At 36.3% G+C, this 18,828-nt stretch overlaps 1 protein-coding gene across 1 annotated transcript in view; it reads left to right on the forward strand.

The window, feature by feature from the left end:
• The window catches only part of RBBP8 (RB binding protein 8, endonuclease), a 34,210-nt gene extending 15,609 nt beyond the window's left edge, over positions 1-18,601 (forward strand). Inside the window, exons 7-19 of the mRNA XM_058026939.1 lie at positions 2,034-2,200; positions 3,611-3,712; positions 4,388-4,485; positions 5,106-5,233; positions 6,172-7,057; positions 7,143-7,269; positions 9,123-9,223; positions 9,612-9,726; positions 10,602-10,754; positions 11,367-11,436; positions 12,397-12,493; positions 16,067-16,208; positions 18,055-18,601. Of these exons, the coding sequence (XP_057882922.1) occupies positions 2,034-2,200; positions 3,611-3,712; positions 4,388-4,485; positions 5,106-5,233; positions 6,172-7,057; positions 7,143-7,269; positions 9,123-9,223; positions 9,612-9,726; positions 10,602-10,754; positions 11,367-11,436; positions 12,397-12,493; positions 16,067-16,208; positions 18,055-18,152 (2,284 nt within the window). The 3' untranslated portion in view covers positions 18,153-18,601. The remainder of the gene's footprint in view (positions 1-2,033; positions 2,201-3,610; positions 3,713-4,387; positions 4,486-5,105; positions 5,234-6,171; positions 7,058-7,142; positions 7,270-9,122; positions 9,224-9,611; positions 9,727-10,601; positions 10,755-11,366; positions 11,437-12,396; positions 12,494-16,066; positions 16,209-18,054) is intronic.
• Positions 18,602-18,828: the final 227 nt, after the last annotated feature.

Raw genomic sequence — 18,828 nt, forward strand, 5'->3', positions numbered from 1 at the left:
TAATTTACAAGGATGGAACTGCAGTTTTAATACTACTGCATTTGGTTGGTTTGGTTGAGCTATAGTCACGGTACTTTATTTAGAATTAGCAACTTAGATTGATAAAATATCACATTGTAGGTGCAAAGTAGCAGATTGTTTCTACTGCATGATATGAAATCAGATTTTTGCAGTCTTCTGTATTTTGTAACCAAGTTATAATATTAGGAATAAAAACCTGAGAATTCTCCATATAAGTGAAGTCAGTGGAAGTGTAGAAGAACTATGTTATCTGATCCTTTATGACATTGAGATTTCATTATGCATGGATGGGAGCAGCAAGGAAATTTCTGCAAAAACCTCTCCTGGGGTCTCAGATAAATCTATGATTCAGAAGTTATTTATTACATAGTTATGATGTACAGTATGTAAGGCAGCTGCTTCATTTGATGGTTTTTTTCTGTGATGGGATGTAGAAACTACCTCTTGGTTTATATAGAAGTAAGGTGCAGAGAAATATATTTTTAGTAGGTTCATTTGTCAAACAAGGCCAGTAAATTTAAAGAGAACTCAAACAGCTAACTTAAATTTGCAAAGTAAATTGATTAGTATATTTCTCTGTTGTTTATTTTGATTTTTGTCTTAAGAAATTGCTAGTAGATAATACAGTTTTCCAGTGCTTTCTTTGTAAATGTGCTAGAAAAGAGAAATTACAAAATCACACAAGGGATTCATCAAGACTTGAGAACATTGGTGCATCAGTATTTGTCATTAAGGGTTCAAAGTTAGTAGTGGTAAAAAGCCTAACTGCAAAAATGCTTTTTGTCTCAAGCCAGACAGCTTTTTAAAGTTTTCCATTACCTTATTTTATATAAGATGTTGTGGTTCAGCTTCAATGCAAGCAAAAATTTATCTGTATTTCCTCTTCTTCCCTTAAATCAAAGCCTTATATCCTTCTCTTTATAGTTAGGAAGTTATCTTTTGGCCTGTGTTTTCTCTTGAGAATCTTAAGGGAAAATGCAACTGCAGGAAGATGACCAAGCAGGCTGAGTTAGATTTCTGTGGGCTTTTCTTTTACTGTCTCTTCCACATCTCACTGCTACCACCATAGGGCAGTTAGCCCCCTGTGAAGTACTAAACAAACTATTTTAAATTCAAAGATCCAAAATCAGTCCTTTTTTGTTGCTATTTCCTTGCTATGTATAGATAGAATTTTTGGAAAGAAAAGATGTTGTTTGTTACACCAGTTTTTATATACTGACTCTCCAGCTGGCTGCTAGAGCTGACAGTGTGAGAGAAGGTAAACTTCATAACTTATCTTGTATTTTACATTACTTGTTTTCCATGCTTTTTACATTATTTCCTGAAGACCTTTTTGAGTTGAGTTAGAGGTAACATCAGTGCTTTGGAGAGGGATTGCTTTGAATACAGTGCTATTCAGTACTATTTGAAATTGTCCAAAAGCTTTTATTTTGTATTTAAGGCAGTATTTCTGATCACTGACTATATTCTGAATTGGAAAGGACCCAACAAGGATCATCAAGTCCAGCTCTTAAGCAAATGGCCCATGCAGGGATTGAACCCAGGATCTTGGTGTTATCCAGCACCATGCTCTAACCAGCTCAGCCAATCTCAGGGTCATAAACTGTGAAGATGTACAGGGATTTCCATACAGGGGAAGAGACACTGATCCATCCATTTCAGCATCCTTTTGCTAAAGAAGCACCTGCTTCAGAGGATGAGCTATAACCTCTACAGTACCTACCTTCTTCTGGGCAAAGGGGCTTCCATAGTGCAGTTGTATGTTGACTTCAAAGGTGAAAAGCTAGGGTTGTATTCTGTTCTTGGGCTTGATGGAACAATTGTCAGTCTTTTGTTAGATGTATCTAAAAACTGGGTTGAATATAACTTTTTTTACAGTGTAATGTTATTGAGGTAGCTGTATTTCCAGAATTGTTGTGTTCTCGTACTGTGTGATTGTCCTGCTTGCTGAAGTGAAAACTCTTCATCTTGCTGACTTGGACTTTTATTTGACCACTTGATTTGGTCTCCAGGGTGCAAAAGCAGCAAGCAGTGGAGGCAGAAGAAGTTATTCCAGATTCTCCAGTTCTAACATCTTCATTTTCTGTGGTTAATCGTATGAGAAGGAAAAAAGAGAATAGGCATGTCCGATATGCAGAACATGCACCCCCAGATTTGGAGCTTAGGGAAAGCAACAGTGGTAAGAGGATTTTTTTTTTTTTAATTAATTAAGGGCTAAAGAAAAGGATGGTGTATAAACTTGATTGCAAAGGGCAAAAACTAAAAATAACAAACCGCTGTGCTTTTTCTTGCTCTACCTTTTCTCTTTTTATATGATAATGCATGAGTCCAGGGAAAAAAGTCTATAGCAGTAACTGTTATATCAGTGATATGCTCAGAACTTATCTCAACCTTCTACTTTTATTCACCCATGTGGATATGCAAATGTAACAGTTTTCCAGCCTATGTTTCTTCTCTACGTGCAAATTGGCTGATAAAGTATCTGTTCGTGTTTGACTTGTGCACGCAGCAATGTCACCACCTAGTGGAGAGTGAAATAGATATTTTGCCACATTCTAAAAGTATTCTGCAACTGAAGTAATGTAACTGGAACTGATAGATATCTACATGATCTCTCTGTATTCCACACTGTTTGCATTTGTTTTGTGACTTAAATTCAAAAGTACTGTGTGCCTTTAATTTCCAGACTTTGTTCTGTCAAGAAATAGAAATGTGTCATAGAAATAACTCTAATATTTTTTTTCTACAAAAAGTATTTTTGTGAAATAAAGCACTTTGTGCTTGTATTTTATTGATACACAGGAAATATTATAATCCAGGTCAATTTATCTTGTGGCATAAAAAAATATATTTTAAGTATGAATACATCCAAGTATTAGTCTTGACTAAAAGCCTCTTCCCAAGAATAAAAATAGGATAACTGTGGGATGAAAAGGGTGGGCTGGTTATTCATGCCCTTTATTTTGCATTTGAAATTTTTAGTGCTGTGAGTAGTTTCTCCTTTCTAGGCATACCTATCTCTCTCCATATTCTGTATAAAAAATGGAGCTACTAAATGAATCCGAGGTTTAATATGTAAGAAGTGGTGTCACACTTAACTATCACAGTTAATGGCTTTGAAATGCTATTGGTCATCAAGGTAGAAAGGACTGCATGGCATATGTTTTTCATGATTCAGATCTCAGGTTTTTCAGCTTTTTATTACCTTAGCTGATGCAGAACTTTGTTGCCTTGGATGTTTTATCATTCAGTAATTGTATTGCCCTATTAACAGGCCAAATACAGCTTGAATAACTATTTTTATGTGGTCAGACTAGATGGTGGTGTCATTTTGTGTCAGTAGTGTTTTAGGCCTGACTGGCTGAAATCATATTTGTGAGAAAAAGTATTAATATATAATATTTATCATATTTTTTTTATTCTGACACATCACTGTCACAAATTATCAGATGTGCTTACATTGCTGGATCTACTGAAATATTAAATCTCACATTTAAGTGCTTTTAAGATCTAGGTCATTGTTTGTATCTGTACAAAATTATCACAAAAGGATAATTTCACCATGTGAAAATGTTTCCACATTTCCTAGAGTTTGGAAAAATTCCATTCTTTTCCACACAAGTGAGCACTCACCATGGAGGAGAGGTACTAGTGACAGACACCTGTGATCAACAACTGTCCCCCGTGCCAAGTAAGTGTATTAATAGATTTAGTTCTAATTCCATTCAAAATAAGGCAAAAATATTGTAAAACTGAGGTTTCATCTCTTTAACCTTTTTTAACACAGAAACCTAATAAAGTGCAAACCTTTTAAAATAATGACTGAGAATCAGCATGGAATTATTCATGCATGTCAGGGTTGTGGTGGTTGCTCTTCTTGTGCTTTCCAATATTATGGTCTTGCCCCAGTTTAATGAACAGAGTAATGTTAAACCCCTCAAGGAGGGGAAACTCTTGTTTTCCTAGTAAAAACAAATTAAAAATAATGGAAATATGCAAGACAAGCATTGTATTATAAATACACATTATCTCTGTTCTACATGCTTTTATCAGACTATTTGTGTCCTGTACCAGCAGTGTGAAAAGCAACTTATACAATGATTTTTAATTCTGGGGAGCAGTATTGTTCAAATTTGACACATATTTCTCTGTATCAAACTGATACAGCAGTTTGCTCTCATCAGAAATTCTTTTGCCACTTACAGCTTCCAGATACGACTTTTATCTGACAGAGATCTAACTATTTTCATAAATGCCAGTTTTAATTTGTGATCTTTTTTCTTCTGTGTTTGTACCATCTCTGTGAGTCAAGCTAGATACTATAGTGCATATGTAGCTTATTGTGATCTTCTTTCTACTCACAAAGATAAACCAAGGGTGGGAGGATACCCTGTTCCAAAGCCATCTTTTAACTTGGCTGCAGTTGTTGCAGAAACAATTGGACTTAGTGTTGAAGAGGAATCTGTAAGTATTACCAAATCTCTTACATAACCAACTTTTTGGGCCAGTTGTTTACAAAACCAGTGTTTTTCTCTTTTGCATTAAAATTCTGCAAAAGTATTCTGAGTTCCAGTAAGCTCACTTTGGTTTGCTTTTGCTTAGTCTTTGCTGACTTGAGCATGAAGAGATATTACTGTGCTGACCTGTCTCGGGGGGTTGAGGAAGGTAGAGACATGGTTCTTCCTTTCAACTTTGTTAGTACAGTGATCTAAATCCTTGGGTCTGATCAATTCCCTTTGTGCAGTAATCAAATCTGACATTGAAAAATGTTTCTTGGCCATGAGACTGGTCGGCGACTCAGGTGAGATTATTTGATGGTTTTGGTTGGTAACTACCTTGAAAATTATAGCATGAAGAATATTTTTGTGTCCATGCATGTGAATGAATTTTTTCAGTTTCCATAAGATTTCTTTAAAGCTTCTGGTCCAAATTTCATCTCTTAGCTTTCATGATTTTTCAGAGTTTTGAATGTTTTGATTTTAATTGGTCTTCAGAGTATTTATGTGCCAACTGAGCATATTTCTAATTTTAATTCCAATATCTTCTCACACTTCTTTTCTTTGTTTTCCTTCACCACTTGCAAGGAGTCCCAGAGTGTACTGAATCTTCCCCTCACTAATACAGTTATGAGCCAGGCCTCAGAGAGCATGCAGTCTGAAGACTCAAGAAAACTGCCAGCTTCTGAATCAAGAAATGATGACAACAATTTAGGGTGTGTTTCCACTCAATTATAATAGTTATAATTGTTTTAAGTAGGCTTTTAGAAGTTGGGTCTTTGTAGAATTTCAAATCATGCAGCATTTTGCTTTAAAGGTATAGAAATGGAAACAAATATTTTGTATCAGAGGGGTTTCTTTCAAGTAAATAACATGAGAAGCAGTGAAACTGATAGAATGCAAAACTGTAGGCTTTTACTTAATTCACAAACTTCTTGTTTGGGCTTCTTGTATACATAGTCCCTTCTTTCCTAACTTATCATTATTGCAAGGTATCTTCTAAGGCCCATAACCCTGTGGACAGTGGGCCTAGAGCTGGAATGCAAGAAGGATCCTATTGCTCTGATTAGGTGTCAAGCCACTTGACTGCTGCCCTTCCCACTCTCCTCAGGATATTGTAGTCTAAACTGATTTTTTTTGGCCCTATTTGTTGTCTTGAATCTATCTTTTGTTGATGACAGGCAAAAAACAGTACCTGAAAGGAGCTTGCAGTTTTTTCCTTCACTTGCAGAAGCTTTGAGAATCTGCTGTGGTTTTAAGATGTATGCAAGAACCTAAATAGACTTCTGTTGCAACCATTCTCACTTTCTTCCTTTTCATTGGACTGAGAAATAGGGAGTCCTTGGATAGAAGAGATATTTAGGCAGACTTAACTCTGTCCTTGGTTCTCAGTTGAATGTGGAACAGAATTTCACACCATACACCAAAGTAAAGGATGAGATCTGTATTTTGTTTGCCTTCTATAGCTCTAAGTGCAACAGTACCTATCCCTAGCATAGGTTAATTTTTGTTTTTCCTTCCATTTTCAGTTAATACTAGCAGCTCACACAGCTTTAAAGCAGATCAGCACTAGGAAACGATATATTTTTTTAATATCACTTTCTCTCCTTCCATCTGTACACCAGAAAAATCTCTCATGTTTCATTGTATTCAGTATTTCAGATCCATCTCATAACACTCCACCACGTGATGACTGGGATTCTCGGGTAGCTTCCCCTGTTTTTGGAGCTTCTAGCACCATGAAGAACAACTCAAGTACAGTTCATGCTCCTTGTATTTTAGATTCAGGATTGAAGCCTCATCTCAAAACCAACCTCTTCATCAATCCATCCAGTTCCAGATCTCATAAAAGTAGATCAAAATCTGAAGATGTTGCTTTTGTTGCACCTCTGAATCTTGGGACAGAAATCAACTCTGTTATCAGCCAGGCCTCTGTCCATAGGCAAATGGTTGTGAGAAAGAATTCTAATGAGGCTGTGACCTGTGTTGGAAACACCTGCACAGCTAAAAATGAGGTGATCAAGAGCGATGTCCTGCTTGTATACCAGAAGCAGCTAGAAGGCAGGTGTGCTAAGAGAAAGAAAGCTGAAGATGATAATGGAGTTAGCTGTGAGAAAACATCATTCAGCAAGGAGAGCTCTGTGCCCTTTAGGTCTGATGTTCAGAAGGTTAATGGGGAACATACAGGGGATAAGCCCTTGGATCTGTCTGATCGCTTCTCTGGAGTTCGTGGGCAAGAGAAAAAACAAGGAAGTGAGGAGACATATAGAAACAGACTGAAGCAAGTGACTCTGCATGACATTTTTTCACACATAGGGAAGACCATTCCTGAAGGTTCATCATCCGTTCCAAATGCCAACAATGAGAGCTGTTTGTTTGGCAGAGATGTACAAGAGGAATCCTGTGTACAAGAGGCAGTGCTGGGAAGAGCATTCCCTGAGAGGAAAAACCAGATCCCAACGAAAGAAGAAGTTCCCCCCTTCAAATTTGCACCACTGCCGAGTTCTGCAGAGACAGAGGAACTTTTTGATGATGTAAAGGTATGCTTTTCTGACTCTTTTTTCCTCTCCTTTGAAGTATTTTATTTGAGTTTTGGGTAATAGTAAAGTTGCAATATGTTGTTAGGTTGCCAGTGGCCATGTACCCAGTAGAAAGAAAACAAGGACAGGACATGGAGAGTCTGAACCAGCATCTGTACTTCAGCCAAACCCTTGTAGACTATCAAAAAGTAAAGCACAGCAAAATGAGCAAGGTAACTTGATGAAAATATTCCTTTTACTGCCTGCCTACCCCTTCAGCCTGTGCTCAGATTTAATAGAATTTTTCCTGTCTTCCTTTCTTCCACTTTAATCTTTTGCTCTGCTTCTAACTCAGTCACATTCTATTTGGGATTTCTCAAGATCACCCCCAACATGTACAAGTCTCTGTCTTCCTGGCATACTTTTGCCACTGTATAATAAATATATCATCGGTGTTCAGGTGTACATTCGACAGGCTAGGAATCTTCTTCTTTGCTGTTTGTTTAGCATTGTTATTTATTGCAGTGTAATAATAAAATCTCATGAAGTTTGAGTTTAAACTGTCTATATCAAATACTTGAAAACTACTCAAGTGTAAGCATAAGTCATTTTTTTTATTCCTAATGGTCTGGTAAGGAAATTTGTATCTTCATTGATAATCAACACAGGCTGTCATATATTCTTTCCAGAGCATGTATCTTTCCTCTTAAGTTCTCCCAGGTGGAAAACTTCTTGAACTAGCATTGTAGAATCAAAGCTTCTGTACTCCTCAGCCAAGCTGTTACACTGCATACTTTATTTAGAAATACTGCATTATGAATTTAAAAGATACTTGCCAATAGTTGGTGTGGCCATGTGGCTTGAAATCTAAGTATTCCCCTCAAAGCTAAATCAAGAGGCATCTTTGGAGCAATGACCAGACACTTGTACTCTTTGCTGGACCTGACACTTGCATTGTCATTGATGTAACTTCAGTAGTGACCCAGCTAGGGAAGGCACCTCCTGGACCTGTTGTTTGTAAGCAGAGAAGGACTGGTAGGTAAAGTGATGGTTGGGGGCCATCTTGAGCATGACAGTCACAAAATGATAGTTTTCCATTCTCAGAGAAGTTAGTGGGAGATAGCAGAACTGCTGCCTTGAACTTTTGGAGGGCAGATTTTGGCCTCTTTAGGAGATCACTTGGTAGTCCTCTCTTGGGAGGTGGTCCTGAAGGGCAGAGGAGTCCAAGAAGTGTGGGAATTCTTGAAGAAGGAAATCTTAAAGGTGTAGGAGCAGGCTGTCCGTGTGCTGCAAGGTGAGCTGATGGGAAAGAAGGCCAGCCTGTGAACAGAGAGCATTGGCTAGAACTCAGATATAAAGAGTTTATGACTTTTGGAAGAGGGAGCAGGCAGCTTCAGGAGAACTACAAGGATGGTGTGAAGTTACACATAAAATAAGAATATAAAGTATAAAATATAAAGTATGAAAATAAGAATGGCCAAAGTCTAGTTAGAGCTTAACCTGGCTACTGCCATAAAAAGTATTTCTGAAAATCCATCAACAACAAAAGTAGGGCTAAGGAGAATGAGCTTTATTGGATTTGGGGGAAACAAAGGATGAGGAAAAGAATGAGATACTTAGTGCATTTTTGCCTAAATCCTTAGTAGTAATTCTCAGGGTGCCCAGCCCCTGAGCTGGAAGACTGGAATAGGGAGCAGATTGAAGCCCCCATAGTCCAAGAGGAAATTGTCAGTGACCTCCTGCACCACTTACACACAAGTCTGTGGGGCCAGATGGGATCCACATGAGGGTACTGAGGCAGTGGGCAGAAGTGCTCAGTGAGCCACTTTCCATAACTTATCAGCAGTCCTGGATAACCAGGGAGGTCCTGCTTGACTGGAGGTGAGCAAATGTGACACCCATGCACAAGAAGGGCTGGAGTGAGGATCCAGGGAGCTACAAGCCTGTCAGCCTGACCCAGGCTGACCCCAGATCACCTTGAGTGCCATCATAAAGCACATACACAGGACAGCCAGCAGATCAGATGCTTCTGGCAGAGTTGCATTCTAATTATTTGTCCTTTTTTTCTCGTATTCTGTGCATACAGACCTGAAAGATAAACCTTCTTTAGAAAACTTCCAGTGGAGCATAGACCCAGGAGCTGATCTTTCACAGTACAAAATGGACATTACTGTGATTGATACAAAGGTGAACTTTTATAATAAGTCTGCATGTTCTATGATATTGAAAAAGCCTGCAAAGCAGTATTGTGAACATTGTTCTGGGCAGACCAAACCCACTTTGTAACAAAATTCAGAATTTGGCTCATTTGATATTGTTCATGCTACAGATATCCTAAAACATGTCCACTGTTTAGTTGTACTTCATAAACTCAGCAGGAATAACCTCAGTATGAAAGTGGACAAATGGTTGTGAGAAAGAATTCTAATGAGGCTGTAACCTGCAGGGAAAAAAAAAATCAGTGTCCAAAAAGAAGCCAGTTACTGCTTTGAAAGTATTTCTGATACACAGCATTGACACTGACTGACCAATTGCTTCTGGGTGGAATTGTCATGTTTACTTCTTTTTCCCCTAGGGTGGTTCTCAGACCAGAGTTGGAGGGGAAGTTGTTGATATGGATTATACTTATGTTAGTGACAGTGTGCTATTAGAAATGAAAAGTCAACAGCAAAATCAGGAAGGCAGTCCACGTAAGACTTTTTTTCTCTTCAGTTTACTTTGCTTTTTTGTGGTATGGTGGGAGTTTGGGGATTTGTTGGAGTTTTTTTGTCTGGTTGGTTTTTTCAGAAGGAGGAGGAGGAAAGAGTAAAAGGGCAGGTTTTTTTCCTGTGTGGCTAGATAGTAGAAAATGGTTTGCAGTAAAAAACTGGTGATGGAATTTATAGGCTACACAGGGTCAGTCTGTTTCCTAGAGAGTTGGTGTTTTTTTTTAACATAGGTTAAGAAAAAAGACAGGATTTGTGCTGAGAGAGCCAGTAGCTAGCTATTCCTTTACAGTGCTTAAAGGGTGAAATACTTAACCATATAACAGTTCTGATCTCACCTGCAGTAAACAGCTTCAAAAGTTTTCTATGTAATCACATCATTCTTTGTATGAGAAGACTAATTTTGTTTTTAATGACATATAAGTAGAACTAGTATGTTTAAAATAAATCCAAATGTGTTTATATCACTTTTACCATATGGTATGTGGTGAATCATGGCTGCAGGGCACTGACTATTTCCTACCCACAAAAAGTATTTCCTTTTGCTTGGATAAGTCCATAATTACAAGAACAAAAATTTCACATATCCAGTATTAAGGTTAAAGGTACCTCACAATGATTTTAGCAGTTAATCAGATTTTAGAAATGGGATCCAAGGTATCTGAAAAATAAATGAGCATTGGCCACATTTGAAAGATTGACAGAGAAGTTGCAGCAAGAATTAAGGTGGTTTTGAGTTAATTGGTACTGGAGCAATAAGTAAGTGTTAATTATTTTGATGCACATTTAGTCAAAATGCAATTTCTTGACTAAAATCATTGAGACACTGATTTGGATGTTCTTTGTGCTTTTAATAACAGGAGGAGAAATAACAGATATGTTTGATCGGACAAGCCATGAAGAATATGAATCCTGCCTACCAGAAGACAGTGCTCCTGCATGTGATGAAAGAGAAACTCTTCATGATGAAGAGCAGGATAAGGGAATAACAGCAGCAAGCAAGAAACTAAAGAGTGGGATATAATTTGGTTTTGTCTTTATTAGCTTACTTAAACTACAGGAGTTGATTTGAAATCAGACTCTGTTCTTTAGGAACAAATATGCCAAATTAACCATCAGTTCTTTTTGCATCAGTTTGTGGTAAAGTTGATTACTTTTAAGGACAAAACATAAGGCAATATGAATTTCTCTTTTGTTTTTTTTGGTAGTTCATTTATCACCACACAAATGTGGAATGTATAGTGGAAGTTGGCACAGCAGCAGAACATTAAATTGACTCTTAAAAGAAACACCAGGTTTTGGCTACAGTTATTGACTTCCTTTCTTCTCAATATTCTAGGTTCTGTGGAAGATTTTACAGTATATCTTGTATTTTAAGCAGCCTTTCCTTTGATGTTCTTCTCTTTTTTGCTTGTGTCACTGCTGCTTTCCTTCTGCTCCAGTAATGCTTTTTGATTGATGGTTCTATTAATTCTGTATTATTTTTTGTATCTATTTGAATCTGTTGTCTCAGACTGGACTGTACATTGCATTTTTATATTTCTTAAAAGTTAATTAATAATTTTACAGAAGTTTCTGCTGGCAGTCTGTTAACCTTCTATTTTGTTTTGCATGTCTATTTACAGAACATGAGGATAAACAAGATAAAGCCAAGCAGAAAGCTTTTGTGGAGCCTTATTTCAAAAGTGATGAGAGGTAATTTAGTTTTTTCTCTATGGGCATTTTAAAGCTCTTTGTATCTTCCCTATAGGAAACTTGATCCTCCATAAAATAAATGTGTTTGTGTATAACAGCCTAGCAGTTGCAGAAGATGCAGAAGTAGATCTACTACATTAGATAAAAGACTTTAGATAAAAAGTGGGGTAAAGGAAAAAAATGTTGAGATGCCTATTATATTTGCTGAAGAGAAGAGATTGCCTCTTCTGCTTTTTATAATTTTAGTGAATGCAGTGTTTTGTAATATGTGTGGCTTCTTGCAGGTGTGTGGTCATGCCTGAATTTATGAGCCAAGGACCTGTGGGCTGCTTGTACAAATGAAAACTTTTCCTTCTCTGTTTTTTTTACCCCTTGCTCTCTAGGCAATAAATGAATAGTTTTCAACAACTGCACCTCTTAGTGCCTCCTCTGTTGCCTTCCAGTATAATCATAATTAGAAGTCTGAGTCTTCCTTTTGTAATGACACCAAGCCCTTCAGTTAGCTTATATTTTATCTCAGTGCATGTTTTCTTTGTGGAGGAAAACTTGTTTACTGTTTTGAAAGCAGTTAAGTTGAAAAGAAACTACTGATCTTGAACCCCGACATATGTTCCTCTCATGGAAATCATTGCAAGCACAACTTTGTCTTGGACAAAAATATTCTATAGAAGATCTCTATTTGAGTAATTTCTATATAGGAATTACTTTTACACTATGAAAAGCCATAATAATGAGACACATATCTCTGGTTATGTAAAAGTTCATATTATGTTTGAAAACTGTTTTGTTTATAGAAATTGCCCAGTTCAACTATGAAAGGCAGTATGATTTGGGTTTTGTAGACATTTTCTGAATTATTTTTAATTTGTCTGTCCATCATTGTGTTGTAAAAAGTTTGAAAATTCCAGTCATGTGGAAGAAATAAAAGTACTATTATGTGAAAACATTTTTGTTTTTCAGAAAGAATACTGTGTTAGATTTTCCTCATATTGAGGTTATTCGGAAAAAAGATGAAAGAAGGAAATTACTTGGCCACACTTGTAAGGAATGTGAAATAGTAAGTAGCGCTTTAAAATTTGTCAGTCTTCCATTCTTCTAACTCTAGACAGTATCTTAAGTGCTGAAGTGCTGTTTTTAATTGTTAATCTGGTTGCATCATCATCATTACCTACAGTAGCTGGGAAGTAAGTGTTTACCAAAGCTGGATAACCAAATTTGCAGGTGGTTTGTTTGTTTTTATTGCAGTAACCACATATAGCGTGGAAAGACTTGGGTTTGATTTTTTTGTGTGTATCTGCATGACAGAAGAGCTTCTTACATCATGGTTCCAGTACAATTATTGTTAATAAAAAATAAATTAGCTGGTCAAAGAGCTATTACAGGTTTCCAAACTTTAGATCAAAAGCTCTACTGAACTTTATGGGTGCTGGAATAAGTTCTGTATCCAATGGTATCTTTATATGTCTATAGACAGATCTCATTTTGCTTGATTTTTTTCTTTCTTTTCTGGGTTATTTTTTTCAGATAATTGCACCATCATAGGAGACAATGTGTATATTTATGCAAATGCATGCAAAAATGTTTAAAGTTACTTGTTTAAAATACTTGTTAAAAAGTATGAAATTTTTGATTTCACATTACACAAATTTTTTCTCCTTTTCTATTGTCTAAGCTGCTTTCAGATACTTGGTGTAGAGATAAAATATTGACGTAATTATATGTGTAATAAGAACATATTTAGCCATTAGTAGAGTTATGAGCTCATAAATGATGACTCAATAGAAGTGTGGATTAATATCTGAACAATGATGGATTTTCTGGAATCTTTCCACTTAATTTCCACATGTATTTAGAACCAACATCTTCAGAGATTCTCCTGCTATTCACTTTATAGTCAAGTCCCATTTACTTAGCTGAAGAAATTTATTAGAGTATGTTTTTAATGAAATTATTTTCTGAAAAATATTGGTAAAGCTCCCGAAATACAAATACCTAATTTTTACAGTCAACTATAAATATCATTTAAAAAAATATGTTTGATTTAAAGAGTTTGAAAAAAAACAAAACAACCCCCAACCTTCAGTCTGTTTCATGGTTCCAGAGCCATGTGTTAAGCATTTTAATTTCCTGTTTCTGTAAGCTACAGATCTTCCTTCTGTAAATCCAATTTGTGTTACTTTCTGTCAAATTGGAGTGATAACTATAGTGTCTGGAAACATTCACAGCTCCAGTTTTGTAACAGTAGGTTTTTACATTAAATGCTAGGAAATTTTTGGTTCGTTGTTGGTTTTGGCTTTTGGGGGCTTTTTTTTAAGTCTACACCATTCAAGATTAATGTCTTGGAATGTGTGGAATGCTTGGCTGTGTCATTGCACAATAATAAAACTAGCTTTGAATTAAATGCCTGTGAGAGAAGGGAGTATTGGATAAAGTATAAATGATGCTTTAGAAAAGTCTTGGCTTGCTGATTAGCCATATGGGTTTGAAAAGCTGCCACAGTCTAAGGGAATATTTAGGGAGTGGAGAGAGATCAGTAAATTGATTCTGGCCCTGTACGGCAAGCGGTGTCAGTGGGGTCAGTTACTGTCACTCTGAGAGGACCTGGGATTTAACTGCTGCACATGCCACAGCAGGCTGATAATAAAGCCCTTTATAAGCTTTATCTTAAAGCTTTGTGGAAGCATCTCATACACTTTACAGTGTAGAACTTTTGATAAGAAGTCTTGTTTTGGTTTTTTATGACCTTGTGATGCTATCAGAGAAGGATTGTAGGCAGAAGTTACAGGTAGCTTGTAAAAGTAACATTTGTTAGTGTGGTTGTTAAGTGTAGCTACACTTAGGTGAGTAGGAGGATCACTCAGATGCATTTTTACGTGCATTTAGATTACTGGAATTATTCTGCAAATTTTTGCTAAACTAATGGGAGGAACATTTTTAGGGTTTGCTCGCTTTCTGAAACTGTAAATTGTAGAGTTCTATAAACAATTCTTTTACAGGGAAGGCAGGATGAGATTGCAGTATCTTCACACATGGAAAAGCCTAGCTTGAATGTTTTGTGTGGATTAAAAATGCTATGGACAGTGAGATCAGTCCAGAAAACAGCTGAGAGTTCTTTTTGCTGTTTAGCTGACATACATAACTCTCATTCTCTGTCAACCCTAATAGATTGCTAAAGAAACCAAAGAAGAAGTTTCTTTCTAATTTATTTTTTAAACATGCTTATCTTGATTTTTGATTGTTCTTATTTTCTGTTCCCACTAAACTGTACTGTACTTTTCATTGTTGGATCTGTAATTATTCCTTACTTATCATGATTGTTTAATTTTTAAAAATGCAACAGTAACTAACAACTTTTAGTAGATTAATTTCTAAAATTTTAGGCTATTTACAGGACAAAATAAGGAGCACTGCTAATTATCCCTAAGTAAAACTCAGCAATATTTGTCTTATACAGACACTCTAGAATTCTTATAGTTAATTTTGTTGACTTAACGCGTCGTTCTTAACTTTTGTCAGTAAAAATTGAATGAGCATACTTTAAATTCCAAGTAGGTTTTCTGAAATCATACCAGTAGCTGAGAGCATGAAATAATCTCTTTTGATAGAGGTATCCTGTTCTCTTCCTGAGTTCCCCAGTCTAGGTCACTTTCCATCTGATTGAATGAGTTATAAACTTTAATTTGCCTTTTTGAATTGCAAGACTGACATTTCAGTAGAATGTTTTACTGTTTTCACAAAGGTCAGGTTTCTTGTGTGGCTCTGACTGTTGACTTACCAGTTGAATCAAGCAGTGCATTCACTTTTAAAATATTTTGACCCTCTATGTGCTCTAAGGTCCAGATTTGTATTTTTAGGAAATACAACTAGAATTACAACTAGAATTAAAACAGAGAAAACTGCATGGAAAAAAATATACTCTACCTTTCTATGATGCTACTCAGGGAAACACCCAGCAAAAAGGTTTGGAGGGAGTATATATTTTTCTCACTACAGCCCCCAGTACAGCTGACAGGGGTGAAAGAGTGTAGCCAATTTACTGTAGAGAATGCTCAGCTGACAGATAATTTCTGGAGTCCCAGTGTCAGTCAGCTATTTAAACTAACTCTTTATTTACTTCTAATTTGAGGCTAAGTAAGTAGGAAACATTTTGACTTAAGTTTGCTGTTACTACTGTAAATTTGGATACTGGAAACAATTCTGCAGCATGGGGTGTGTAGTGGGTTTTTTTCCTTTTTTAATTTTATTTCTAGATGCAAGCTGACACTTAATACATTTTAAAATTCCAATCTCTTTCAACACCTGTGCTACTTAGCTTTGTAAAATCAGTCAGTAGACTGTTGACATAAGTAATTGTACACATACCTCAACCTTGTTATGGTATGTTAAAAGACAGAAGGTTAACAGATTTGCCACAATAAATTTGTTATACTTAGTCTGTAAATTCAGTGAGCTTTTAGGATAATTGCCAGGTGTTTGTCGCTTGGATAACAAATGTCTACTCTAGCTGTCCTCACCATTGTTTTTAGATAACTGTGTTAATAAACACAGTGATTGATAATGTCAATTGTGTAAAGCAGTTTCTATTATGTATGAATTTGTTAACTCAGATTTTTCCCCTGCTTATATTCAGTATTATGCAGACATTCCAGAAGAAGAGAGAGAGAAGAAACTCGCTTCCTGTTCAAGACATAGATTTCGCTACATTCCTCCAAATACTCCTGAAAATTTCTGGGAGGTTGGATTTCCTTCCACCCAAACCTGTGTGGAAAGAGGTTTGTACCAAAAAAATCTTGAAAAGTACTTTTTAAAGCTGCTGCTGCTTTTTTTTTTTTTCCTTTTTTTTTTTTTTTCTCTCCCCTGAAATTATCTTCCATTTCTCCCAGTGAAATTATCCACTGGCGTTAGCAGTTCCTATACTACTAAGAAAGGAATATAGGGAGATTTTCTTAGAGAAGGCATTGGGAAATAATTGGGATTTTCATAGAACTTAAACTCTATATTTTGACCATAAGCAAGAATTGGATTTTCAGAGTGAAAGGCCAAGAGATTGTACTTACTCAGGAGAGACAGGCAGCACTATTGATGTCCATTGTCAGTGTTTTTAGAGCTTCATAATACCAGGTAATAATGGAAATGTTGCAGGTAAGGTGTAGTTAAACAGTTTTTTATACATATACCCTGCTTGCTAGTGACAATGAAAAGATGTGGTGTTTGGTTTTGGGGTTTTTTTTAACTGATCTTCACATAGAAGTTTGTTCTTTCTAAATAATTTTTCAAAATCTTAGAGCCTGGTGTAAAACTGAGGTTCTACAAATTATGTTAAAACACAGTGAGTTTGTAGTGTACTCTAGGTACAATTCTTCAGAAGTGGTGAAGTGCTGGGGTGAGCAGGCCTACAGGAACTCTCTGAGTTCCATTTATATATTTACTTGTGCATTAGCTGTGAAACATTAATCTTTGCTTTTGTTCTTGTAACAGTGTCAGGTCAGGCATAGGAAAATGTAGCCAGAGTTGTGTATGTGTGTTGTGTGATAGTGTTGCAGTGTCATCCTTAATCTTTCACAACAGGGAGCCTTCATTTTTATGGACCATATAACTTGTTACTACCCATTTGGAATCTGCTTGCAGCCTCATTAAAAATTAGCTTCTTGTCTGGAGGAAGAGCTGTTCAGTTGTTGATGGTTCTCAACAGCATATCAGACTTTAGATCAACCCTCGCTTGGAAAAGGAAATAATTTTATAGCAGTGCAGCAAGAGAATTTAAACACGAGGGAGTTCCCACGATGAGCAATTGCTCTTGCCACTCTGGTGTAGTGGGGTACAACATAGGTATCTTCTACTCCTTATTGGTATCTTGAACTGTCTGTTTGTGCTGTTTTGGTTTTTTTTTTAAATAACTGAGTTACATAGACAGAATTTTCCAACTATGAAGTAGAAATCTGCTACTCTCACTTTGGTGGGCATTGTTGCTGATCAACAGTAAGGAATTGACAAAAGCCAGGTGCTGAAACTGACTTGCATAAAATGTCTGTTCACTGTCAGTGTTAGCTAAGTTGAGTATGTTATAGAAATTTTCTATCCATTTCTCTTATCAGAGAGCTTTCACAGTGTGTTTGATCCATAGGCTCATGTTCAGCTTTTTCCAGTCTTTATAAATCTGGGTGCTCTTAAAACAGAGGGAGGTACTGTTTATATATGTGCCTGAAGTTTCCTCTGTATGGCTAGGATTTACATTTTCAAAAGTGATTTTTGTTAGTCAACTGAATTAGCAGTTCTTGCATACTTTGTTACTCTTAAGTAAAATCCTTGGTAAAAGAAAATGACAAGTGCAGTTTTGTTTTGAATAGATGAACAGTTCATAGTTTCCATTCTGTTCTTCACTGTTAACTGTCTGTGTGGCATTACTGTGCAGTCACCTGCTAGAAAGCTGCTGTGTATTTTAATGAATGATATTTACACACTGGAATCTCAAAACTTTTATGTGAAGTCAGAACCCCAAAGTTCCCTAAAAAGAAAAAAAAAGTTACAAGTCATTTTTTGAGGCTAAACACACATTAAAGCTAAAGTTATTCCTGTTTTTGTATAGTATTTCTTACCCCAGGTTTATTCTTTTTTAAGGCTACATTAAAGAGGACCTTGCTCCCTGTCAACGTCCAAAGAGGCGGCAGCCTTACGCTGTGATGTTTTCTCCCAAAGGCAAAGAGCAGAAGACATAAAGGATGGGGAAGTGAGGAGTGCCAGCCTGAAGTGGATCTCTCCTGTCCGTAGATATTTATAGTTAATATAAACTTGAAATAAAGAACTGTGTTTTCCACAATGATAGATAAATTGTTTAATTGAATATGTAAATTTTATAAAATTGGTTTGCAAGTCTGATGTACCAGGGAACAAGACTATTTAATGTATGTTTGTTTCATATTGTGTTAATACATTTTGTATTCGTTTTTGCACCTGTCAGAGAAGTCTCCTACTCTTTTTTTTCTTTAAGGCCAGCAGCTGAAATTCCAGCAATTCCTGTCTGAACTTTGTGTCAGTGAATAACTGCTTTGAAGTCACTGAAATCAGTTGTTCTTGCAAGAGTAATGTCTGTTAATGGGAACAGAAATGACAATTTTCTAGGGTGCTTTTATTTTGCTCTGGATTTTCTTGTATTTCTTTTCTCTTGTTGCAATAATGGTTGTATCTACTTGGAATAAAGCTGCATTAAATATGAAATGTGTCTACTGTTCATACTTTGGGAGTGTGAAAACCAGGAAGTCTAAGTGTCTTTCTTCAATTCTGGTGTTAAATGTAGAGCACCATGTTTTCCTCAGTGTTTAAATTAGAATGTCCAATATTCCTTTTATTTTTTCCTTGAAATCTCTTTGCAGATATGCGTCTCATTTATTGGTA

Source organism: Melospiza georgiana, chromosome 1, assembly GCF_028018845.1.
Source record: "Melospiza georgiana isolate bMelGeo1 chromosome 1, bMelGeo1.pri, whole genome shotgun sequence".
NCBI classification, from domain to species: Eukaryota; Metazoa; Chordata; class Aves; order Passeriformes; family Passerellidae; genus Melospiza; species Melospiza georgiana.